Source organism: Pezoporus wallicus, unplaced genomic scaffold, assembly GCF_028554395.1.
Source record: "Pezoporus wallicus isolate ANWC-B61680 ecotype Strahan unplaced genomic scaffold, APGP_CSIRO_Pwel_v1 contig_1181, whole genome shotgun sequence".
Lineage (NCBI taxonomy): Eukaryota > Metazoa > Chordata > Aves > Psittaciformes > Psittacidae > Pezoporus > Pezoporus wallicus.
The window spans coordinates 6,888,415-6,915,194 of record NW_026641428.1 but is presented as its reverse complement, the minus strand read 5'-3'; the positions used below and the strand labels follow the sequence as shown (position 1 = coordinate 6,915,194).

The window sequence follows — 26,780 nt, the reverse complement described above, 5'->3', positions numbered from 1 at the left end:
CTCACTGGCATTACTGCCTTTGGTAGTGCTCAGGGGCTTTTATTTATTGGGAAAGAAATGCACCAGGGTGGCTCCTAGCCCACTGAATTTGCACACTAACTGGGACAGAGAAGGTATGGGAGATGTCCTAGCCAAAGGCTTCATAGGCTGCCCAAGCATTATGGGTCAAACAACCCTTGGGCTTGCACAGCTGCTGCTAAGGCTCAGTTGTTAAAGCCAGATCCTTGAAATTATCTCAGCTGAGTGGGCCCTTCTCATAAAAATCCTCTTGGTCTCACCATTGAGGATGAGCTGAGACCTTTTATCTGCCTGGGAAAATGTACTAGAAGAATAAGTAGTTACACAGGTAGGTGGAAGAGGTTGTGTTTACAAACCTGAAAAAGTTATTGAGCTCAATCTCAAAATGGAGCTAGGTCTGCACTTCAGCATCCTATCTGAGAATAAAAAATAGAGGCTTTCTGAGGTTCAGCAGTCTGGCTTTCATACCATTTGTGCATAAAACATGAGCACAACGTCTTCTATGCGAGGAAGCGAGACAGTTATTTAAGGTCTCAATTAGCAAGAGGCCAATGTTTTGTCAGGTGATGGCATGAAATTCAGTGGTGAGCATTTCATGGTCCGGGTTTTGTTAGAAAGGGTTGTTTTAAAATAGCCTGTTGTACGTCATCAGCTGATCTGTCATTTTCCATAATTCATGAGCACTGGGGCAAGATTAGACAATGGAGTCTTGGGTGAGAATTCATTAATTTCCTCCCTGGTTTTAGAAATGTCAGAGGTGTAAAGCTGAGAATAATAAAAGTCAAACTCCTTAGATATATCTACTGTGCTAGGAAGAATATTACTCTGAGCATCTCTGATAGTATACAGTGTCTTAGTGTGTATGTGTCTTTAATTGGTATGCAAGGAGTTTATCTGCTTTACTGCCTGCACTTATCAGAAAAGATATAAAATGGGATGGTGATAATGGCTGCCTTCAAAGAAAAAGATATGTTCTTTCAAGGGTGTAAGTGCAATAAATCTTTCTAGTTTAAGGGCTCACTGGAAGCAGAAAGATTCTGTTCTGCTGACAACTGAATGTGGGGAACTTTCCCAGGGGAAAACAAATAATGTTTCTGTATTCAAAATACAGTTAAAAGTCTCTGAAAAGTGATTCTCCAGAATGTATATTGCAGTATTTCCTACTGATTCCTTTACCAATTAAATACACTTGCAGACTAATGCATTTCTCAAACAGTTTATGTAAGGTACCTGGCACTGAATACACATACAATGTACTTGTGAATGACTCCCACAGTAACCTGCGATTCAAATTTAAAAAAAAAAAAAAAAACTAAAAAATAGGCAGTTCAGGCTTTTTTTTTAAGCTATAACACGGGAATTAAATTGCCTGGAATAAAAGAGACAATGCTGAGTTCATTGTTATTCCAGAACCATTCTGTGTGTCTATGGGACAGCAGGGTTAATACTACAGGCACCTATCGGGTCTTGAAGGGATCTTTTGTGAGCTGAAAAGAAAACTGTATATTTACTTTAGAAAACCCCACATTATTCATAAGAATCAAATGTTCTGCCTGACTGTTATAGAGAAACAAAACAGACAAGGGTGTTTTAAATTAATCTGTCAGTATGGTGCTTTCCAGTGCTCACTTTGTTCGTGCAGCCAGCAACTGATGTTAGCATGAATTTAAATAATTCCTCTTGCCTTGAATAATGACCATGAAAGCTGAGTAATGGTATCTAGGAAATATCCTAACTTTTGAGGAGCTGCTTCTTATCTAGGACTGTTTGTTTGCTCCTCATCTCCCTGCGCCCCTAATTGCAGGGAGGTGCTCCACACGGCGTATGACTAAACATAATACGACTTGATTTGTGTTGCAGCGTTCTCCAAAGAACAAATCTGTAAAATTACAACATGTGAAAGCTTAACACAATGATATAAAATGGCAGTGGCACGGTTCATATCTTAAACTGACAGACTGATGGTGATTATTGCAAGGACAATGCCCTGCATATGTCAAACGATTTGCAAATAATTTATGTCACCTTATCCTCCATTATTGTTTTTGCGGAGGACATAAACTGTGTCACTAATATTAAACTGTTGGCAAAAAAAAGCCTACCTCAGCTTTTTCCTAGCTGAGAATGCAAAGACATCTGCGCAGAGACAAACATGCATATGGCCATCATTTGTCCAACATCTTACACATTGTGAAGGTTTTTTACTTGAAATGCCAACCTATGTGGCAGATGATGTATGTGTTTCTTCAATCCTGTGATTACCAGCACAGAGCTGCTCTGCAGTGCTCTTCACCTCATCAGTTCCACAAGCTGCACTCCAAGGTGTGTGAAACATTTGCAGGGAGATGGCATCTGACACACAGCAAGGCAAAAGCATTCTGATGTGAATATTTGACTCCAGATTTTGTTCAAATCAGGGTGAGATTCTGACCTGGAGAAATTAGTGCGGGTAAAGATTTAGCACTACAAAATAGCAATTTGAAAACTGGAATGAATATATTTTAAAGATGGGGAAGCAGAGGAAAGTGGTGCTGTCTCCTGGGTAACTCCCAAGGGGCTGCAAAGGAGAGGGGAAGGGGAAAGGCTTTACAAATGACCTGGGCTTTATTCTTTTGGAAATAAGCAGAGGACAAGGCAATCTTAATCATTTCTATTTGTTAAATTGCATAATCTCAACTGCTGGGTTCTTTATTTAGGTTTGGATGGTTCATTTATTACTACCAAGAAATGCCTTTGAAAGGGTGATTTTTAGAGGCTGTTGTGGTTAAAAAAGCATCAAAGAATGCAGTGTGGTGGTTGGAGCATGGAGCTGGCGACCCAGCCTCCTGCTCTAGATTTTGTCCTGTTCACATTTGGGACAAATTACTTGCAACTGCTGTAGCTTGACTTGCTCTTCTGTCAGGCAGGTTTTTCTCTCTGACTCACCCACTTGGAGAAGTTTGCCAAGTATTTTGTAATCTTTGGCTAGAAATCACTCGTTCAATTACAGATCAATGACGTTTCAAATGGGATGCATCAAACAATTTCTGTTGGCTTTGGTGCAAGAGATGGCTCCAATTCGCTGCAGTGAGGAGGACGATATACTGAGGAACTCACTGAGCTGATTTAAGGATTGAAAGGCAATGCCATTCTCTTCTCACTATCAGTTTTACCCTCTTTTGGAAGCTTCGTTTAAGCATTTTGCAGTTTTAACCCCCTCGGGAGTGAGGATTCTGTTCCTTGCGCTTCCAAGCTTTTCAGGGCCTGCTTCTCAGTAAATTACAGTTTATGACTACATTGATAATTTCTTAGTATTATAATACCAAAATCCCAAACAAATTGGAGAAAACCACATTATCCAAATGAGTTTTGATCTTACTTTCCATTTTTCCAATGTTGAATTTTGTCGGACCTTGTTTAAAAAGTAACACAAATTACCTTTCATTGGAATTGTTTGTGATTAGTAACTTAGAAAAGCAGATTTTCAGCATCATCATTCATGGAAACACCATGTGTTTCCTGTGGCAGTAGCATTTGGACTCGCTATAGATACACAGAGCAGAAGGCTTGCAGGATGTTGCTGTCTGCCTAAACAACTCCTAGAAAGCTTGCTGGTTTCTCTGTTCACGCTGGAGTGATTTTACTGGCACAAGGAATCTCTTTCAAATCAGAGGGAGGAATACAGTCCACAGGCATGAAAACCTTTCCTAAGGATGACCCTCCTTTCCCCGGTGCAGGAAAAGCCTGAAGCAGCAGCAAAAGCAGGGGGATCACAAATAGATGTCAGAGAGAAGGGGCAGCAGGACAGGCCCCAGGAAGATGCACTGAACCAAATGAAAGCGCCTCCATAGAAACAGGTCTGCAGGAGCTGTCCGCTGTGTGTCAAAACCATTTCCATCAGATGACAGGTAGCATTTTCCACAGTGGTGTGTTTAGGTTTTGCTACAAGTGTGCTTTGGCATAAAAGCAAGACCTTTGCACTCAACGTTTGTACGCAATACACATGTCAAAGTCAGGTATGTGATGTTTACACACACACACCCCCCCAGCAGCCTGCCTGCCTTCTACAAAATGTTATAACCTACAAAAAATATGCTGGAGAGAAGTTTATTTAAGTAGATAAAAACGTACCCTTCCCATAATGCCCCAAATTGCTCATCTTCATCAACTGGTTCCTTAAACATGCCACAACAGAGACTTAAAACTGCAAATGAAAAAGATCATGCAGATAGTCGGCAATCTCAGCTATACACTTTTTGGCTAGAAGGCATTGTAGATCACTTCTAAGGAAAGGAGCCAATAAAAACTGCAAAGGAATTTGCAGGAATCAGGCTAGAAACAGCAGTGGACCTAAAGGGAAGTTTTTATTGTCTTGACAAGAAAAGAAAGTGGGCAGCTGTTAATGTAACAGCCCAAGAGATAACATCTGAGATAATTTTCACAAGATAATTTTCACAAGATAATCTCGGGCAATAATCCTGTGTATCGGTGACAAAAACTGTTGATCTTAGCAGTGAGAGAATGGCGTGGCCAGCCACTGAAGAGAGCTTTGAAGTCAAGAAAACCTGGTCAAAACTGTACTTTTTTCTTGTGTTTTCAACAAGCAAACAGAATTACCCTTGAAGTTTCACTGTGGCACTTCTTTTGCAGGCTGGGTTCTTCAACCAATTCAAGGCTAACAGTCAGTTTTTACATCTTATTTATGAACACAGAAAATAGCCTTTCTGTGGGTATTGCTATGAGGTCAGGTCCTCAGCTCCCCGCAATGGTCTTGCAGGGAGACGATGTGATATGTCATGGTGACACGGTAGCTTAGGGTTGTAGCAGCACACACAGGCCTTATCTCAATGTAACCACTTCTGTATAGGCCAACCCTTTTTGTATTTACATGTGAAATGTTTCTGATCACGCAGCTGGAATCTGTGGGCTCTTTTAATCCCATAGGTGACTGACAGCCCCAGTATGGATACACTTACCTGGGCGTAAATACAATTCTGTTGGTGTCACTGGTTTTGTTTCCTGCACCATTACTGCCTTCAGACAGTGGTATTTTGCCAGGCTGGCAACTGTTCCTATGGCAAAACTTCCAGCCTGGACAAGCCCTAGAAGGTTAAAGTCATTTCAACAGTTCTTTCGAGGCGATTACACAACAGGCCTTGAGCTCCCTGCCAAATACTACTTTAAGAAGCTGGCATTGGGTGTGTGAGCCAAGTACCGCAACCCTGCAACGCAGATGGGTGCATGTTCGCAGTTAGTGAACGACAGAAGAGAGATCAGCCAGGAAAGTTCCAAACTACACCAGGGTACAGCCTGACTTTGCTAATGCTTCCTACCTCCAACTCCCACTTTTATCCTAAGATCAGATAACGAGTAGCACTTTTTCTTTGTAACAATTCATTAATCAGAGAAATGATCCTTGCTAGTGTTTAGATGTTTTACTTAATTTGGTACTTCTGGCCTGCTGCCCCAGTAGTGCCAAAATTATTATTTCTCACCCAGCAGGTGATAAATAACAACTTCAGTCATGATTAATACCATGAATTTCTCAACCTGACTAATGCAAAAAACTTCAAACCTGCAGAACAAGTGGGTGCTAATTGTTGGGAGAGCCATTGGAGCTGCACTTTGCTTATAAAGAAAGAAAGCCACAGGAAATGAAGTGTTTTCTAGCAGCACAGCTGATCCTAAGAGGCATCATTAAGTGCAGCTCAGCAGCGTTCTCCATGTGCAGGGCTCTGCTAGGCTCCTTTTTTACCACAACACTGAGCTTGAAGTACATCTAAGAGGCAGGAGATTGCCAGGTTTTTTTCTTTCCTTGGGGAGAAGGAGGAGAAACAAAATAAAAGGCAGAGAAAAATAGCAGATTAGAATCTCATTAACACCACTCAGTATTATATGTTTTACTGATACGTGAAGAGTGATAGGTCCTAGCAAAAGCTGCTACCACCAAAGCTCCTTCACATGTCTTGAAATCTCATCATACAATGTAGCATCAGAGACTCCCCAGTCAGAGAGCTTTCTGCAGAGGGACAGAAAACCAGGTGCTCAGGGAGGGCCATCAGCTGGAAACAATGAACTATAAATTAGCCTGTGGCTGAAATCCCGGCCCTTTTCAAATCCAAGCTAGTTTGTTACAGCCTGTGGTGGAGCAAGATGTTGCTCCATTTTCTGTGCTGTATATGCCATGCTGCAGGGTATGCAGGATCTACAGTTTAGCCATGCATACACTGCTGTGCTGGTCAGGACAATGAGACCTCCACATCTGAACAGGCACCATGTGTGTTTCAGCTAGGACCCGGACACCAAAATGCAGCAAGGACACAACCAGGTAACTGTGCTGAGTGGGATCAGTCTCTTCCAGAACCCCAAAGAAGCATTTTAGGAGTGGAGGAGTAGCTCTGTGTTCACCAGGACTTTCCCAATTGTTTTAGTTCCATCAGGCAAGGAAAGTGTCTGCTACTTTCCAACTAACATTTAGCTCAACCCTATGAAACTACTGTTATGTGAAACAAAAGACTGAGAGAAGCAAACCACAAGGGGCAAGTGATTTATACTTTGTTCAGACTCAGTAATGTCCATCCACTTGTAGTTTTGAGCACTTTTAGGACTCTCTGTACTGTTTTGGTTGAGTGACTCCCCTAGTTCCTGGTGGGGCATACTCAGAGGATGTATGTTAAGCCATGGTGCAGCTGCTCCTGCCATTCTTTCTGTTAGAAATCTACTTCTTTTCTTAATTTTGGGAAACTTCAGAAGTTTCAGCTGATTTCTTCACCAGTTTATTCACAGCATTTTGGGGCAATCAGCATCTGTGTCCTTTCAGCACTCGTGTCTTGTGTAGGATTGCAGCTTACTGGAGTTATAGCCTGGAGTACAAGCTTTGGCCCTTGCACTTCCAAGCTCAAGTCTGCTCTGTAGCACTAGTCATGCTAGCAGTGTCATTTAAAAAAAGCATAATGCTTTTTTGTATTTATGAAGTACAAAGTACCTCCTTCAGCTAGGATTTTAATAGCTATTTTCAACACTGGTAGCAAAGCCAAGATTTTCCATGTAGTTTTAAGTTTAGGTATTGCTTAGAATGAGGTGCAGCCTGTGGCAAACACGCCACATAAAGTATGCTCTTCAGCCAAGGAAGTAAGGAATGTTTTTTCCCCATTTAATTTTGTTTTACTAATTAAGTTATCAAAGTCACACACAAGGAACAAGGGGTGGTTAAACTTTCAGAAACTATTCAGTTTAGCTTCCAGAGCTCAGTCTCTGCTTGTCCCAACACTTCAATATTGAAAATGCCAGTAATTTGCCTGTCTCTGTATCCTTAAGTGCAGTCTGAGCAGCTCAGGTGGATTTACACAAAATTTGTTTGTAACAGATGAATATCTGTCTTTTGCCAAACCACTTCCACAGCATTTGAGTGTATATATTAGATGAGACATTCAAAGTGGGTTAATGCATATGGCTACCTCAGTGGGATTTTTTTATCCTCTGAAGCTACAAAGCTTGCTCTATGTTACCAAACAACATTTGCAATAATGAGCTGTTCAACATTCAAAATGTTGTATTACCAGAGCTCGCTCTGCCTCAAGGAAGCCTTGCCAAAATATAAAAGCATGGTTTAATTCAATGCTGTTCTAAAGCAATTGCTAAAAAAAGGTTACAAGGCAGCTCATGGCCACTACAGCCTGAAAAGAAGAGGAATACATCCCCATCTGCCCTTTTTCAGACTGCATGTAAGTTAATACCTGTGCATAGGTGGGTTTAGAAATCCAGTGAGTAAACTACTCCTGGAGTTCTGCCTACTGGTAAAAGAACAACTGCCAAAACTACAGAATCTAGGTTATAAATGTACTCATGAATGGTCCTCTGGAAACAGCAGGAGGTAAAAGGCAAGTTTAATTGCTCTGGATTAAGATACTTCAGCTTTCACACAGGATTTCCCCACCACCATGGCATTGCTAGCTTTAGAAATTATTAGAGAATGTTCTCTCAAAGTAGTGTATATCATTATATTTTTCCCAAACTAAGAAGAAAAGCCACAACAAATTCTTTTCCAGTTTTTCCAAAAGTTGCATTAGTGTAGAAAAGCAGGTTCAACAGAAATAGCTGGGTTCACAGCTACAGACCACTTTGAGGGCAGAAATTATCAATAAGCAGTCAAAAGTTAATGGGGTTTAGTTTGAAAAGGTGTTCAACATACACAAGTGAAATTTTAAGACTGAAATGCAGGACAAGCGCAGTTTTCTTCTCCTGGCAAGAGTGATTTGATAAAAGGCAAAGACCCTCTTACACTTTGATGCTTATGTGAATTTGACTCCAGTAGGAATTCTGCAACAAAAAGCAGTAATTGATTTTTTTTTTTTTAATGAAAATTGATGAAAAGAAGTAAGAATTCAGCTCCATTTTCCCGTTGAGCTGACAAGTGGTCCCCTGCAGTAAGGATATGGTAAGCAGTAATGGTTCATGAGGCACAGTCAAGGGAGACTCAGCCAGCCCAAGATACACAGCTGCTTTCTGTTCAGATTTTAGGACAGAAGTAAATGGCCAAAAATCTCATGACCACTGCATAACCAGTTCAAGCTGTTAAGTATTCTGACATAGAGTACTACAGTCAAAAGAATATATTTCATAGTAAGAAAACTCAGCAGTTCCAACTAGCCAAACAGCCTGAGCTGGTTCCCAGTTGTGCCTAGGACTTCACAAGGGCTGTTTTTGCCACCGGCACATTCCTGGGGTGGTTGGTGCTTTGGGAAAAAGCATCAAGGACAACTGACAAAGCAGAACAGAAAATTACCACTTAATGCATTCAAAGAAATACTAGTCAGATCAAGTCCTTGCCTACACACAGGACATCTCTCTTGAAAAGTTCCACATTGCCAGGGGTCTTGGAGCACCACAATTATATTTCTTTGTTTACTGTTCATTATTGTGCCTATATGTACCATAGGATAACATGGAGACAGAGGGACCAAGACATGCCACCCACAGGCTCGTACAAAGTGCTTTTGCTAAGAGAACCACCTCAGCAAGTACTTCAAAGTTCAGAAGCAACATTAACATACTGGAAATCGGAACAGTGAGACAGATCTTACCCAGCAAATTCATTTCTTAGAGCAAGACAAGCTGAGGATTAAAACTGGGAGATCACAGGAAAGAAAGAAAAATGTAAATCCAAAGATGAACAAGAAATAAAAGCAGAAACAGGACACACATAAGAAGTAGTAATTACAGCCAGGAGCTACTTTTGACACAAAGTAAGAACTGACTGAACAAAATCACATCACTTGTGTGCTCCAGAGCTCCAAGACATTTTTTTCACCCAATTTCTGAATGAATTTTGGCTGAGGCAGACAAATTTAAGATCTTTAAGAGTCCTTTCATTCCCATCTTAGTAATTCTAACTAGTTTACTGTAGTCTACTAGGTAACAACAGGATCTTCCTGCCAGTAGGATCCCACTCATTAACTACATAGACATAAAACTTCGTAAGAAAGGTATTTGAAAAGATGAGAGAGAAACTTTTTGAAGTATTTTATTTTTTTTTAATACAGATACAACATTTTCCGAGGTCACTTTAGGGTAAGTGGCAAACAGGTTTCTAAAATGGAAGTGCCCACACAGTTGTTTCAGGTTAAATGTGCACAGCATATTCTACAACACAAAACCCGCATTTAGAGGTTTTTCCTGCTCCAGAATGATTTGGCAGCTTTAAAAAGCTAACACACATTTCCATTCTCAAAATCAATCCATTGAACAACAAACCCCAAAACTGAAATGCAATTCACACAGCTGCTAAACAACATGCTTATTTCAGTAAGGACTTCTTAGCAGATCGGGCTGCAGCAGTTGAGGAGCTCTCTTTATCATTGCCCTCAAAGTACTGCTGCTCTATTCGTCGACAGAAGGCTGTGAGGTTACTGTAGTGTTTTACTTTTTCAGAGAGTTCATCAGTGGTTAGTTGAGTAGTAAGGATTGTGAACAGATGTCCGAATACCAGAGCATCTAATTCAGTTGGTCTGTAAAAACAAACACAAAAAAAGAACAGGTATTTTGGAAGGCAAGTCCTCAAGAAAAACCCTGCTGTTCTGAATAACTTTTTGATGGCTACACAATCTAAGAATTGGTAAAGAATCAGGCAACACTGAGCTTACCAAATACATTAAAACTGTGCATACAGCATAAAAGTATACTGCTTGTTCTCACTATGGCATCATTCTTTGCTTTCAAAATGTGGAAATAACACTTTTAAAATTGGACAGAGTTACTGACCCAACTTTAAATCATGCTCCACCTTTCAGCTCTGTAACAAGGGGAAATGATCATTATGTCTATTTTAAGAGGTTTTCTTCTGCAGGCGTATATCCAAAAGCCCCAAATATTATCTCACAAAGGGAAAAAAATATAGAAGGGGGGGAAGCATAAATGCCCAATTCCCTTTTTGTCTTTTTGTGCTTTTACATAGTGAGGAACTGTTCAACCAATAGTAAAAGGAGCTCCAGGATGACAGCAGCTGACAACATCTCTTTTTTGAAGGGGGACTACACAGAAGAAAACAGGTATTTTGGGAAACAGCTGTCTATTGAATGCTTTCAGTCCTACCTTAAGTATAAGCCTTCTGAATAGCCATCTTGGACCTTTGTATATAACTAGCCCATGTGCGCTCTTTTTTTTCAAAATACATTTATAACTTCAAGTCGTTCAATACCAGTGTTCAAGGTAAGCAGAACAAGGGTTTTCTAACTGACAAATTTTTGCCTTTCTATTTGTGGATCACTAAGAACTTTCCAGTGGAGATATGGACCCTTGTGTAATAACTTAAATACGTCAGCAACAGGCTGCTTTTCTTATTTACCTCCTACAGGCTCCCAGAAGTCACAGACTGAAAAATACTGGACAAAAACCACACAATTTGTTTGTAGTATTTCAGAGTGCTAAAGAACTTAAAGGTTGAAACTGGTTGTAACTGAAACCTGGTTAACAAACAACAAAAACAAAATACCCAAGCTACAATTCTGTAGAAATACAGGAAGAAAATTTAGTATATACTACGTTCAAGAATTATTTGAGAAGATGCAATTCAAACTTGTCTTCTATAATGCATATTTCTGTATCCACTCAATTTATACCACCCACCTAGTTTCAACTTGGAAGAGATTAAGGGGCAAACTCACATGCACAGAAAAGCAACCAAGACAATATACTGCCTTTTGAAGACGTCCACCTATCCAAATACCATTAACTGAAATCCAGACCCAAGCAGTTCTAGTCCAGTCTATGCACAGGAGACAATATGGAACTAATGCAATGATGTCTGAATCCGTAACATTTCAAGAATATTGAATTATCGGGGGGAGGGAAGGGCGGAAAAAAAATGTTTTGCAATTGGCAGAAACTGGTGAAAGCAGAGGACATCCATGAAGACCAAGTTGTTCCTTTTCTCTCCCCTGGGAATGCGAACCTCAGCTTTTGCTTGCAACCAATCCTTTACTGACAGAGGGCTAGCTTCTCCCCCAGAACTTAAAAATCACAGGCACCCTCACATTAATTTAGTTCATTAAGAACTGCCCCGGTGTTAACAGGGACAAGACAAGCTGTCCTGGACAGCACGATGTACATTCATTCCTAGTAGAGATTATCCAAGAAATACAAGTAGGGCTTTAAATGTATAATTTTTAAGTGAGAAACTAACAGTGTACATTTGTAGCCTACATAAGTTGTGGTAAATGGTAAAGAAGACAAGCAGGAGCAAAAGTAACCATAAATACAAAAAAAAGAAAGAAAAATCCCACCACCCACAAAAAAAAAGAAGCACCAGAAACTTGCAGAAACTTTTCTTTTAAGACCTTTAATTACTTATTTCTGGAATGTCACGCTTATATTCCAGTCACACATTCGTATTTCCACAACTAATCATGTAACATTAAAATAAACTAGGAGTTTTCCATGTATACGTGTGTGTGTGAATAGATACATATCTGTATCTCACATTTCTGTATGTAGTATTTCAGTAACTTACTGCTTATTGAAGAAATATGGTTGTGTTCCTAGTCGCTGAGAGAGAGCCTGACAACACTGATCTACATCTTCAAGCACCTATCAAAAGACACAAAAGAGAAGAAATCTGTATTGTCAGGAAATACCAACACTGCAAAAAATAACCTCCTTACTCTATTTGCACTGATTGTGGGAACATGGAACATATAATGTTGTAACATCAAAAGCTGTTAAAATCAGTCAGACCTATACAGTAGGCAGGTAGCTAAGTGTTACTTAATCTAACATTTGATATAAGGCAATTCTGATTAAGTGCTTCCCATAACATTTATAACTTAGCTTAATTAAAGATACTAACTTGCACCTCAAAACTGCTTTGTGGAGGGGTTTTTTTCAGAAACAAGGGAAGCCGCAGTCCTGCAAAGTGTGCCTATTAACATCATACAGGAAGTGGGGGCTGTAACTTAACAACCTATTTTCAGGACTATAGTCTAAAAAACTAACATCTCCATAGATGTACGCTCATAGCAAAACATACTTCTTCCCACCCCATCAGGTTGCACATAATTTAAGATTTATTGCTGCTAATAAAAAAAAAAAAGAAAAAGAAAACATAGTAAAGAAATAAGCTTCACTTTTCATACTGACCTGTTGAAGCGTCTTCCCAGCCCATCCAATGGCTTTCATCTTTCGCCTTACCTCCCATTGCTTCTGATAGGACAAAATGCGGTTAAGAGGCCACGGGTAAGGGGAGCCATACCTTGGGTGAGTAATCTTTGTTTAAAAACAGAGAGGTACTGTGTTATCATACAAGAAAACACAGATATCTCTAAGCACAAAACAGCTAATGTTCAAAAATTTCTATCAGAAAGGGAGCTGTAGAAGATAAAGGGAGTTGTGTCATATGCTGTAATTATTTGCGCAGAATTTAGAGCACAACCATTTAAAACTATTGCTTCAGAAACATATACAAAAGCCCTATCTATTATGCAGTTGGCTACCTTCAGTAATGACACAACTTCCCTAAAATGTATATGCAAGCGAAATTAAAGTGAAAAGACTGTATCATTACTGGTATAAACCTCAATGTTTCATTTATGAGTAGGGACTTGCAATTGTGAGCAAAAGTGTTTTCTCATTAAATTTTAATTATGATAAATGCCACAGAACCACTCACCTCCTCTACTGTAACATCATCACACCACTGGAGATAGAGCTAGGAACAGAAAGAACACTTACCACAACTTCTTAATAAAGGAGAATACAGAGACAATCATTTCTCACAACTAGAATTTTCTTTTCTATATTAGATTAAATGTCCATTTCATTCCTTCTGTTAGACCTCTGAATGTAGAAAAGAATTTAAAACTGGAAGACAAAAGCCCAGTTCCTAGTGCTTACTCTACCAATACCAGATCCAAACCACAACCATAGACCCATTCCCACTGCCCAAGCTTCACTTAGTGCACAGGTTACCAGCCCTCGGCTCACCTGCCACCTGCAGGTTCCCAGCATTTTCAACACTGTTCCCATGCTGGACTTTCATCATGTTAATTGGCCATGGACACAAATCCAGCTTCCCACTAGGCACGTGAGCACATACACTGTGGAAGGTGATAGCAGGGTGCCTGGCCAGCTGTGGGTTGGGTGGGTTCGCAGGAACCACTGGCATTTTCCAGTTGGTTACTACTTTTGCTACGACACACTTCAGTTAGGTGAGGAGATCATACATTTGGCTTGTGTCTACAAGAACATTTCATTCAGCAAGCAACCCATAGCACACAGATAATTTATTCCTGCCTCCTTTCTCCTCAAAAGTTAACAACCTAATCTAAGAACAAGAAGTATTTCTAATATAGGAAAACGTCCTAAAGCTTTCTCGCCTATAGTTACTTATGTAAGCATGTGGAGTTACTATGGTTTGCTGTACCTCTGCTGTCAAGAGCATATTATTGACTAATTCCATGTAGGCTTTCATCTCGGCTTTCTGGACTTCATCCAATCCATCACTGAGAGAATGGCCCTAATGGGGAAAAGAGGAAAAAAAAAAAAAGACACACATGGAAGAAAGGATATTGGTATATTCAGCAATGCCTGACCCAAGGACTTCTTAAGTCAATGAGCTTTGGCTCAGAACCCGATCTCTTACGTAGTTCAGTAACAAATTACATATGCAATTTTTACACACATCCTTAAGAATTAAAAAGAAATCATCATAACATAACATAACATAGCTAATCTGCAAGAAATATAGCCTATCATCAGTTATAGGTGAAAACAGTTTGAGCACACAGCTTCCTCGTTAGTGTGTATCTGTGGCAAGGAGTAAACCCAAACTCATATCCATGATACAGCTTTACCAACTGCTCAGTGAAAATACAGTAGTTTTTAAAATATAGGGGAAGGCAAATCTGGACAGGTATCTGACATTTCAGGATCTAAACCAGTCAGCTCTGGGCTTACGAGCTCCACGACCCAGGGACAGAACAGTCCCAGAGACCAGCACTGGTATACAGCTATGCTGCATAGAATTTACTTCCAGAATTTGAGTAAATGACAAAGAAAAACATTTCCACCTTAACAAACTCCTATTCCAGCACATCTTTCTTTTAAGAAGCATTACAGAAGAGACCACCAAATCAGCACAAAGCTAAACAGGATTAACATGCTATTCACTAATTGATAAAAACAACATACTATTACCTTGGCTTTTACAAACTGGACTATGGGCCCAAGTTCAGATACTACTTGATTTCCCACATGAATAAAGGGTACTTTGCCTGTAAAATGAGAAATGTATTTTAAGTAAGAGCCTTTTATACCTGTAAAACATCATTTACAATTTTCAAAGCAATTAAATATTGTAGGTACCCCTGAACATCAGCAGGGTTTTGTTTCTTTCAGATGAGCACATGCAAAGCTCTAGCATGCATAGCTCACCCAGAGAACATTGTAATAACAAACATCCTCTTCTTTCTGAACCTCTTCTACACATAATACTTGCAATTGTGTATTTCAAAGTTATTGAGTGAGATCTATCTACTTGTATTTTAATAATGGATTTTGCTTTGCTGGAAAGACTTAATTCAATGTTTCTCTGAAGTACAGCTGGGAAATCCCAGGAAAGCAGACAGAGCCTTTGGCTAGCTTTACGACACAACACGTTCCCACCCTCCCTTCTAACCCACTTGAGGGGAAAAGGCTGCTGAAAAGATCACGGGAGATGTGGCACTGTGCCCAGGAATGCAAGCAGGGGGAAGTGCAAGCACACACTCAGCAAGGAAGGGTCTTGACTCTCCCTCCTCCAGTCCTTCAGATTTCCAACAACTGGGCCAGCTGGCTCCTACTCGCTGCCCTAATCTTCACTCTCCAGTTGTGAGCTGGCATTTTCTAGCCCCATGGTCCTGCGGTCAGGAAGAGGTTCTCAGTATGACACCCACAGCTTCACAATCTGGGGAGCTGGGAGGGGTAAGGAGGTGCTTCACCATCATGGAAGTAAAATGGGGTTAAAACTTAACCCTAGTAAGGCTCAACATTCAGACTATGAAGCTTAGCCCACAGGGTCCAGCATGGAGCAGGGCTAAAAATGGCCAGTCCTGAAAAGGAGACTGGGAAATAATTGTATCACTGATGGAACCTGTCAGGGTGTGAAGGGCTCCCAAGTCTGTATGCCTAGTAACCTTCCCTACATGCAGAACTGAGCTAAAGCTTTAAGGCAAGCAGAGATACAAGAGGAAGAGGCCCTGTTACACACAGCAAGCCCAGAAGCATGACAGAAGCTGCCTCATACCCCTTTTCCCAGCTCTCAGGGTGTGAAGCTGAGGGCTCCTGCTCCAATCCACCCTAACCAGGTTATCTGTCCTGCAAATCTTCATCCAAGTGCAATTGATAAACATCAACCTTATATTTAAGACTAAATCCTTTACGATTATTTACATGCCTGAAATAATCCATAAAATGTTGGATGTTTTATATTACTGAAAAAATCCCCAAGCCCAAAAGCAGTAAATAAGTCTGCACAGTGCAGTGGGGCAGAAAACCCTTTTACTTTACTTTGCCCACCTCTCACTGTGGGCAAACTGCCTCAAGAGGCAGCCCAAAGAACAAGATCAGCACCCACCTGACTCCAAATATGTTATTATCAATACATTCACTCTTTTCACTGAAACACAACCTACTGCTCAGCTTAGCTCAAACACTGTTCATGTTAATAGCAGATTCAGTCATGGTCTTAATCACGAGATTCACTTCTCACTGGCTCTATCAGCCTAAGGGCAATAAATGAAGTTCATCACACCAACAAAGGCTTCATCTGCATGCACATGCTGCATGTTGCAGAAGGAAACACAGACCCCTTTGTGCTTCAGAATTCAGTGTTTTAAACCAGACTGTGCTTCACACACCAAGATCATACTCCTAAATCCCTCAGAATGGGTTTTGTCATTACAATGACTATGACATAAATAACCTTCCCCCACAAAACGGTGAGATGCAGATCTCTCTCTGCTGCTGCTGTGAGACAGGGTACTAGGGAGGGAGAAGGGAACAAATTAAAATCATGTCTGAATTATCGTTAAAGGACCAATATAAAGAAAGCAAATGGGGCAAGTGAATAAAAATAGTAATAAAAATAATGACTGCAGGAATAAGGGCAAAAAGAACACATGTATTTCTACCTGCATTTAAACCTGAAGCAGCATCGTTTTCCCTCTTGTGCTCCTTGTTTTCAGCAGAAGAAGGAAGTGTTCAGACCCAAATTACATCAGATACCAGCAAGTGCGGACAAGGGTGCAAGTGGCAGAGAAGTAATAGCATGCAACTGTCACCAGTCCTCCTGCACATGCAAGACACTCCTCTGTGCACATAAGAGGCTCCTCTATGCATGGATTCAGTGTTTCAAAGCTACCTTTATTTACTAACGAACAATTCATGTATCTCCATATTTTGCTGGTTTTTCACTGCTACCAACCAACTTGGGTTTTTTTATAAATCGCATAATTTCACTGCTTTGATCAAAGTATCAGTAGCAGCAACAGAACCCATGCAGCTGGGAGGCATATACTGACAGGCACTTCCATGTGGCAGTCATCAGCCAAAGCCAGGTACCAGGTAAATAAAAACCTCTCTCAGACAACAAAAATCCAGGACAGGGTGCAAGGATTGCCAGACATTTTGCCCTGCATTCAGCAACTCTGATTATCAGGCAACATTCCGAGGCCAGCCTCTGATGTTTTCAGGCAACCAGTCACCTTTCTAATAATTTACTGTTGGTGGGTTTGGATTTTTTCCAGAGTCTCATGGATCAGCGGATGATTTAAAATTGCCTGTCACCCCTAACAATGACAGTGCACCCTTCAGTCTTCTTCTGTATCAACATCCTGGCAATCATCTCCCAGAGAGGGTAGAAAAAGATCATCTTTCTATAACGTTGTCTCACCCCAGCAATGGGAAGACATAACAGCATTTACTGGAATATTCCCTGGATGCAGAATAAAGCCACTTTTGGAAACGTATGTTTTTCTGCTTTAGAATTCAACCACCCTCAGGCACTTGAGAGGTTTCCACCAGGCATTTGAACTGTCCGAGCATTCTATATAGGTACTGCATCCACAGGGCAGTTATACATTGTGCCAGCGTTACTTTGCATTTGACTGGTTTAACTGTTTGCAGAGGAGAAACCGCACTGGAGAGGAGGGGGGGAAGGCAACCCACACACAGGAGCACTGACCGACTGTTATCAGCAAGACAAGGCGTAGTTGCCATGGTATCAAAATGGAGGTATAACATAGTAATCTAAATGAAGGCCACACTTACCAGATGGGGACATGTACTCGGCATTTGCCCTGCAAACCACCCGGATTGGCAGATTGCACATTTGTAAAAAGGCCTGGAAACAAAGAGTCGCATTTAAAAAGCACTAATACACCAGTGACAAACAAATGTGTTCTCAATATATTTCTCTTAGTTTTAGCTAGTTCTTAGCACACACTTACAAAGTATAGATCCTTGCATACTACTTTTAGGAAGAAAAAAGGGCAGGTAAAATAAAAACAAGGGGTTTTTTTGACTTTCTTAGACCACTGTTTCTTATCCAGTCATTGACTGGAATTCTTCAAATGAAGTTTCATCTACTGTTACTGTTTTTTTTCAAGATGAGCAAAGAACCGGTATCTGACAGACACAATCAGATGCTGTGGCTGTATAAAATTAAGTGATATTTTAACCCTCCTGAAAAGAATAATAGTTATTTCTCCTGGCTAAAGCTGGCTAACAAAGTTCATGTTCTGTAACAGCAAGCACATACAGCACCATCCAACATTACATGGCAGGGCAAGGGGTAATAGCTTTAAACTAGAAAAGGGTAGATTTAGACATGAGGGAAAAAAAATCTTTACTGTGAGGGAGGTGAGGCACTGGAACAGGTTGCCCAGAGAAGTTGTGAATGCCCCACCCCTGGAAGGCTGGGATGGGACTTTGAGCAACCTGGTCTAGTGGAAGGTGTCCCTGCCCATGGCAGGGGGGTTGGAATCGTGTGACCTTTAAGGTCCCTTCCATCACAAACCATTCTATGATTGTATTTACAGTTGCTAGCAGAGGTTTTGCTCTACATGCTCTACTGTGAGAGCACAAGTCTGCTTTGGGAGGAAGTATTTACTATCTTTAACTTATGTGAATCACAGACAGCATAAGTGATCAATTTACTGTTTCTACCTGTAAACTTAGATTCAAAGCATTCTCAGTAGGATACCAATTTTTGTCAGCACCTGCCACCACCACAAAATCCTTAGTATGTTTCTGTTGAATACCAAAATATCAAGAAAAATATTTGTAATTTGGGCAGAACATGGCAAATAAGGAACCTCTTAATTTCTCGAGTCTCTCACAGGTCATCTCGGCTAAGTCCTAGCAATCATTTTTTCTTTGCGATTAGACAGGTCACAATTCCAGATTCCAAAATTATACCTGTTTATCCACAGTGGCTTGAGGTGAAAAAAGCCGAAACCAAGAAGGCTACCATCATGAAGAAAAATGCTGCTGCAACACAGCACTTTCTACTTGAGCCTCCTCCTACCTCTTCTGATTGCTGGACCTGGCAGTAAATTGCACTCTCTCAGTTTTAGATGCTCAGACCCTAATCAGAGACATCAAAGAAACCTAAACCTTAACCTTGAGACTGCTTACCTCTGCACTAAATGAGACCATAAGGCAAGAACTAACACTGATATCAGCCCTGTTCCTAACTTTGGGGCTTCTGCAGTATCCATCAAACAAACAAAAATAACCCAAACAGCCCTCTCCTCTCTCCTGCTCTCCAAGTCATTTGTACCCAAACCTCAACCCAATCTGGGCAAAAAAGCCAGAAGCTTTGTTCCTTTTCCAAAAAAAATCCAAGAACTGCACTGTGCTTTACAAAATTGGCTCTTGCAGGTTTAGATGACCTAACTCAAATCCAAATCCCAGTTTAAAGCAAGGAACTAGGATGACAAGCTACTACACAAGACACTGATGATGGCTGACAAGAGGCCACCTCAGAACTGTGGAGGCTCTGCAAAATCCCCTGGAAACCTGGATTTATACAGCTTTTGATTTCCTTAGCCTAACTTTAAGAGCCAATTACTTTACATATACATGCAGACAGAGAGACATATAGACAGACACACAAAGAGAGGGTACCAGTCACGGTCAACATAAGCCATATATTGCAGGTCCTGCACTATTTACCAATAAATTGGTCTCTAGTATGCTTCACCCCAACTAGAACCTCTATTACTGCTTAAAGGTGCAACTATCACCTAAAGAAAATACAAGGCACTAGCCAGATTGGACATCACCATGCATTTTAAGTTTGAGAGCCCATGAGAGTCCACCAAAAATTGAGGCTCTTCCTGTCTTAGCATCCCAAAGTCCATGCAAACTGTAGTAGTACCCAAAAGACTAATTCTTTAATGGAATTTAAGGAATTGGTCTGTCAGTCTTATATGTCTTCCTTTGTCTGATGGCCTCCAGACCTAACAATGTCCAGGCTGTTCCATCATGTCTTCTGCTCAAACTGGGGCTTCATACGCAACTTCTTTAGAAATAGATGGACAAAAATGCAGAAACTTGGTTTAGAGTAAATGCTCCCTTGACATTCCTGGACACAATCTAACCCACCAAAAATATACACCCTAATTCAACTAGTACAAAGACTGTTCTTCTGAAGGCTCCACCAGTAGCTAACAGAATCATCTCAACAGTACTGTGCTGTGGAACTGATGGCATCAAACAACAGGTCTTAAGAATCTCACCTTTGGGTAAGAGGAGTACAGCAAAATTCTACCATACTACTTAATATTTAGCTGTTCGATTTCATCTCAAAAATATGTGAAATTCCATTTGGTCTAGACTGAGTGAATTTCTTTCACAGTAAGGCACTAAATTAACTCTGAAATTCTGCATTAAGCTAGAGATGAATTTTTAATTGTCATGTACTATTCTCACTGCAAGTTCAGAAGTCTGAACTGCACTGGAGTTAGGGCAACACACAAATAACTGAAAAGCTTGGAAGTGCAGAGACACAGTTAAGCAAAAGGAGGTGAGTCAGATCACAATTTTTACTTTTTCATATCAACATATCAGAAATAAGACACACTGGCACAGAAAACTGAAGTTACATGAGCTGCTTGAGCAAATTGTTGCCTACTGTACATCACATCATATATTGGCTCCTACACAGTACAAGGTTTCTACCAAAAACAGTCCTCAGCATAGAGACTGAACTATAATCTTTTCAGTGTAAAGAGTTCGGCCAAGTTTCCATCAAAAATCTGAATCTGAACTTTATCTCCCTCCTTCTTCTCAGTAAATATCCACAGACCAATGAATATGAACCTTTATTACACTTGGCAGGAAAATTCCACTTCAGCCTCTGGCCTAGTGCAAAGAGGATTGAGAATACGTTGCCATTTTGGCATCTCAGAAATGCAAACACACTGTGTCCATGTGCCTTTTTTGCACTTTGTAATAAAAAGAGGAGAGAGAAGTCTGAACTAGAATTGAGCTCTAATGTGGGAACAAATATTAACTAAATAAAAATGCTCACTACTCTGTATAATAAAGTGCAGATTCTGGTAAGCTTAGAAATAAGCCATTCTACCTTCAGTGGGGTTAAAAAAAATATTAAAAAAATACAGACCCTGAAGTAAACACCAAACCAAAAACCTGAGGAAACTTCCTTGGAATAGTCATCTTCAGTTCTAATGAAACTGATGACCAGGGCTGAGCTTGAGAAACTGAAGAGTGATTCAAGATTAAAACTGAGCATGTCCATCCAGTTCTGCATTCACACCAGCAGTCCCGCAAGGTTCACAAACACTGACCATTGCAGCTGCCTCTGCAGCAGCCTTATGAGGCCTGTTCCAGGAACTCCCTTCAACATGCGAACACCTATTCCACTTCAGACTTTGTCCATATTTAGGATTGACTTTAAGATGAGTAGTGAAATAGTAATGAAATTCAAAAACAAGAGGAAACTGAATAATGAAAGAGTTGAAGACAAAAATCATGTAATGCTATACAATAAACCTTTTTTCAAAAAAAATACAATCCTGCTATCACATGTTTAAAAAGACAGAAGCCCAGGGAATTAAAAGACCAATACGTCACGCTGTAATTTGTATCCTATTAAATTTTAAGTGCTCCTTACATATCATTCTGCAGAAAAACAAAGGAAAGCTCCACAGTATGAGAGAAGTTCAGCCCTTATTGGATCCACACTGCTGAACTAATCCTTACCTAGAGAAGTAGGCCAGTATCAATTTCTTGATTCAGCTTAAGCTAATAGTCCACTGTATAGCCTTCAAGTTAGCTAAAAATACATGTCAACTGACAAAAGGAGACAGTACTACCTCAAACCACAAGGGCTCAGCCTAAGAAATAAGCCTTACAATTTGCATTGCTATGAGAGAGCTTACATGCTTTCACTGAACTAACAGGCTTTGGCAATTATCAGTATTAACAACACAGGTATTTGAGTTTTAGAGCACAGTGAATGCATTTCACATTTATGGAAATTACGGTTTCTTTTAGGAAAAGAGATAGACAAGAATCATGACCAATGCATTCTTAAAAACATCTAGCACCAGAAAACTTGTATCTTATTTTCTGATACATTCAAACTACATAAATTAGATTTTAGATAACTGATGTTCAACAGAAAGTGGCATGAACTATTACCAAAATAGTTGAAATTGGCACAGATCAAAGCTAATATTAGAGATAACAGGCCAAAACAGCAATTTTTGTGAGTCTATCTCATTTAATGCTTTAGTCTAATGATCAAGGGAGGATTTGTTCTCTTTTTGAATTCTCATGTAGAATGTAAGGAACCAGCACATTTGGTGTGCAGATGGTATCAGACCGCAGTGGCTTCCGACTCTGCCAAAAGATGTGGTGGAACACTGATTATTCCAGCTCAGAGCATCTCATTTCCCTTTGGGTACCTCACACACATAATTTCAGCAGACAAGTAAACCCTTGCTTTTCTTGTGAGAGAAACCATAAGCTAAAGGGAGTGAGCTCAGTTCCTCTGAGTGCTTTTGGAGTGCAGGGTGAGAGATTGAAGGCTGAAACCACCCCAGTGCAGTTCTGCTGAAATTTATTAAGATATCAACACCCCTTCAAAGACACAGCATCAAAAGCTGAGCAATCTGAAAGATCTGAAAGAATAAATCCAGGCTTATTCTTGCACATCAGAGATTATTGTTAACATCATAAATCTGGCTGATCAACTTAAAAAGGGACTGAAAGGGGCCAACTGAATTCCAAGTGACACAAAATCAAACCCTTGTGAAAATTCACTTAAAAATGATAAGAAAGACAGTAACAGGAAAATTACAAATAAAACACTTAACTGAGCACAGCCTTTCAAAGGTGCTTTTCATTCCAAAGAACAGTATTAAACTTCCTGCTCTTTCTCCTCTGGAAATAAAAATGTACTACCAGAGAATGAACAGGGTGACTTTAGCCAGCCACAACTTGGATCCATTCCAGCACCTGGGATTCTCACGCAATAATACTACGGCAGTTGCAGTTCTTCAGAATGGGGGTGGAGGGTATTGGCTCTCATGCCTGTAGTAAAACTGGTACACATTACTTTAGATAAAGTTCCTTTGTCCAAGGTAACTGTAAGGATGCTCACTGAAAATGTTTATTGATACTCTGAAAACAACTCTTTCAAATAAACTCGAAGCAGGGAAAGAACTAAATTCCTTCAGGAAAGCATAAACTTGGGGGGGGGTATGCTTACCACCTACCCAAAGAGTTAACTATATGTATCAATTCATAAAGAGAAGGGATTAACATTCTTCTTTCCCCTTGTCCCTGTTACAGAAGATCAAGAGATGACTGCCCAACAGACTTTACACAAATAAAGAAAACTCAGTTCAAGCGTAAATATACAGAATTCACTACAACTGAAGGACATCAAACCAAAACGCTTAGGCTTTTAAATGGAATACGTAATTTCATGGCTTATACTAGTTAATGCAGCATAAAACAAGGTTAATGAAATCTCAGATTGTGAAGAACTGAGTTTATTCCCCTCGCATCAGCAGGAGTGCTTCCTTTATCTATACATTCCACTGATTATTTGCATTTCTGTCATTTTGAAAACAGGGTCCTAATCTCTTGTGCAGTATCAGCACCAGTCAATGACTGAAGCAGATGCCTGGAAAACTGTCCATTTAGTAACTTCTGTTTAATATCATGTCTGCTACAAATACTTTTCTCTAAGTTATTTCTGGAACAAAGTGTGTCCTTTCTTTGGATGAGGTTAATGTAAGAAACAGATAAAGGCATTAAAAATAAAGATTCTGCTTAGTAGGGTCTGTCAGCTTCTCTCCCACTTATGCTCTCTGTCTTGTTTCCCTGCAGGCTGTCTTCCCTCTCACACTCTTCCAGCCTCTCTACCTGTATCATTACCTACACTTCTGGCACTTGTGAAGTGAACTTCTCTTCTTCAAGACTGAAAGCATCAAGTCTAAAAAGTTGCTACTGCCTTTGTACATCTTGTTTTTAATGGAAGACCTTCCTCTAACAGGGAGGTGGAGAGTTGCTGCAAGTCCATGAGGAAAAACAGAACAGAGGGCAAAAAGTATGTGCCACATGAATTATGCCTGCCCTTCCCTGCCCTCCCAATATTTACCATTACAGACTACGACAGAAAGAGCCATGGAGGAAGAAAAACAAACTGAAGAAAAAGCATGGAGACGCTTCTCGGTGCCTTTTCTGTCCGACTGCACATTGATCCACACATGCCTATGTCTTGCACTGCCCTGCCTTCTCCTCCCAGCGAGTAGCATGAGCCACTCTGTTCTCAAAGTCAGTGCAGAACAAACCAGTTCATATGTTTTGCTCTGTGAAAATGAAGTATCAGAAGCTATATGAAAGGGTTGATAGGAAGCTTTGAGGTGACACTAGTTATAAAATTAATCAACAATCATACACCTATCATTCACTTCAATCATTGCAGGTGACACCTGCCAGAGATAGAGAATACATTTACAACAGCATTGCTTAAAGGACAATATCAGCTTAAGGCTTGTTCGTCTTCCTATAGCCTGCCCAATTTCAAATTCAAAATGTAGGTAATAGGTTAGATTCCAATTACCTAAAAAAAAAAAAAAAAATAATCACAGCAATCATCTTTGTGCTGCTTTAGCACAGTTCAAAAGCCCAAAGCCCAGAAACCCCAGCCAGGCACAGGACAACTCCCCATCCTCTTCTCAATAAATGGCACCCTCCCCATCCTCTTCTCACGCAACTGACATTCTCATCTCTGCTGCTGCTGCCGCCCTTGAAACAATACAAGAAAAGGATGCCATTGTGTCTTTCTATGATGACAAGGATGGAAAATTACTATGCATGAAATACAATGGAAAGGAGTAAGAAAAGGGAGGGAGGAGTTTTCTATTTTTTCCTACAGTTAATTGTTTTAGATGCCATTTTTACTCTTGCTTTCTCTTCCCCTTTGCCCTCCCCTCCCTGTTTGGACACCATCAATAGGAAACGTAACAGACAGTGGGCAGTGAATCACCCTGTCAGAGTTCCACCACAATGCTCTCCTCTTCCCCTCCAGTTCCCTCTCAGAATAATACATATGAGCAAACACGTATACTTATTAAAAATTAGTTACAACTTAATGCAAATCATATCCACATTGCAGTATCTGAGATCAGAGGCAAGAATGAAATTACTTATGCCAAGACTCAAATAGCTCACAACTTACGTTCCCACATGAGGAACACTATTTTCAGATGGCACACTCCAGGCTTCATTTGAAGCAGATATATTCATGCTTAGTTTTTAATAAAGGGTGAGCCATTCCAAGCCATGTCTGACTCAGCAGCACTTCTAAAAGCACTCACACAATACTGCTGTAAGAATGAGTGAAAGGCATTTTCTGTTTTCATTTTTACATTATTTCATGAGCATACAAAGGAAAATATGTGATGACAACTAAAGAGTTATTCTCTACTTTATTGTAGGAACACATTTTAAAATTAAAAACCATGAACAAATCTACAGAATAATTCAGTTTTCATATCAAACAGCTGCAGACCCTGTAACTGAAATAGTGTGTCTAAGGTTATAAATGAAAACTGTTCAGTATCACTCTTTGAGTGACACATTAAATTCCTAATCCAGTTATGGTAATGGCCACATGTGTAGTTTAACATAAATTAAGAGCTTAATTATATTTGTGACTATTTTAAACAAAATAACAAATTCCTTTGTACCTGTGAACGTAATTTATAGCAAAGCCACATTCATTCTCCAAAACAATCTATTTTACACTGCAGCACAACACTGCTTTAATGGTATAATGTAATTCTTGTAGAATGCAGAAAGAGTAGATTCGCAGGTAGCACAGAGGTTTTGAAGATAAATGAAGATGCTATTCATTCAGGGGTAATTTCATCTTAGAACTATATGAAAGATGTTTCACTCACAAACAGCACCTGTATGGCTTGGGATTTAAGCACGTTTTCAGCTACAACACAATGCTGCTAGATTGATTATGTTGATACTGCATTTCTCATCATGAAGAATTCCAGCTTTTATTCTCTTTAAAAAAGGGACCATCAGATTTTCATTTCAGTACTAAGCCTTTGTTCAAGCCTCAGCAACAAGTTCAAATTTCTGCTAATGTTTTGTCTAGAGAAAAAACAAACCACAGTTCATGTACACACCAAAAAAAAATCATAAATCTGTGGAGGCCAATTAATCACACAAGATTTACATATTTATTTGATTATTTGTTGAAGTAAATAAGCAGTTGGTCTGTGTAACACAATTTTAAATTGTCCAAACACCCTTCTGTCATTCAGGACTAAGGACAGACAATTCTAAATGCACTTTTCTGAAATACACTAAGACCATTTACAACAACATGAATTGCATGAGCAATTAATACATATCCTAACACAATGAGCTACAGGCTTTAGAATCTCAGGACAGCGATGACAACTTCACAATCCTGAACATTTTAGACAGCCTTTTAAGCAAGACTCTGAGACTACCTGCATAAGGATTTCAGAAGACCCTGTAATAACAATCTCAACATCCACATTCCTCCTCCTGACAAGTTGGAACAGTGCACAGAGATGCTCCATTTGCGGCAAAAGGCTTGGCACAGCACAGTTGTATTAACCCACTCCCTCCTACTCAGCCACAGCACTTCCACCTAGGCACTAAACTTACCTGTACCAAGCATTAATAGCCTAGACAGGCTCTCTGCTTCAGACTGAAATACTATT

General features: G+C 40.0%; 1 protein-coding gene and 1 long non-coding RNA gene across 3 annotated transcripts in view; one reads left to right on the top strand and one right to left on the bottom strand.

The window, feature by feature from the left end:
* The first annotated feature begins 209 nt into the window (after window positions 1-209).
* Window positions 210-3,289, top strand: LOC130607024 (uncharacterized). Its single transcript, XR_008974135.1, has 2 exons — window positions 210-346; window positions 3,008-3,289. It is a non-coding gene; the product is annotated as an uncharacterized LOC130607024 (long non-coding RNA).
* A 6,215-nt stretch (window positions 3,290-9,504) lies between these two features.
* Window positions 9,505-26,780, bottom strand: part of MTX2 (metaxin 2) — a 37,112-nt gene continuing 19,836 nt past the window's right edge. For both annotated transcript variants that reach the window (XM_057423658.1, XM_057423659.1), the window contains 7 exons: window positions 17,797-17,869; window positions 14,686-14,762; window positions 13,913-14,005; window positions 13,160-13,198; window positions 12,631-12,756; window positions 12,005-12,081; window positions 9,505-10,004 (listed from right to left, as the gene is read on the bottom strand). In XM_057423658.1, coding sequence (XP_057279641.1) covers window positions 9,794-10,004; window positions 12,005-12,081; window positions 12,631-12,756; window positions 13,160-13,198; window positions 13,913-14,005; window positions 14,686-14,762; window positions 17,797-17,869 — 696 coding nt within the window. In that variant the 3' untranslated portion in view covers window positions 9,505-9,793. The remainder of the gene's footprint in view (window positions 10,005-12,004; window positions 12,082-12,630; window positions 12,757-13,159; window positions 13,199-13,912; window positions 14,006-14,685; window positions 14,763-17,796; window positions 17,870-26,780) is intronic.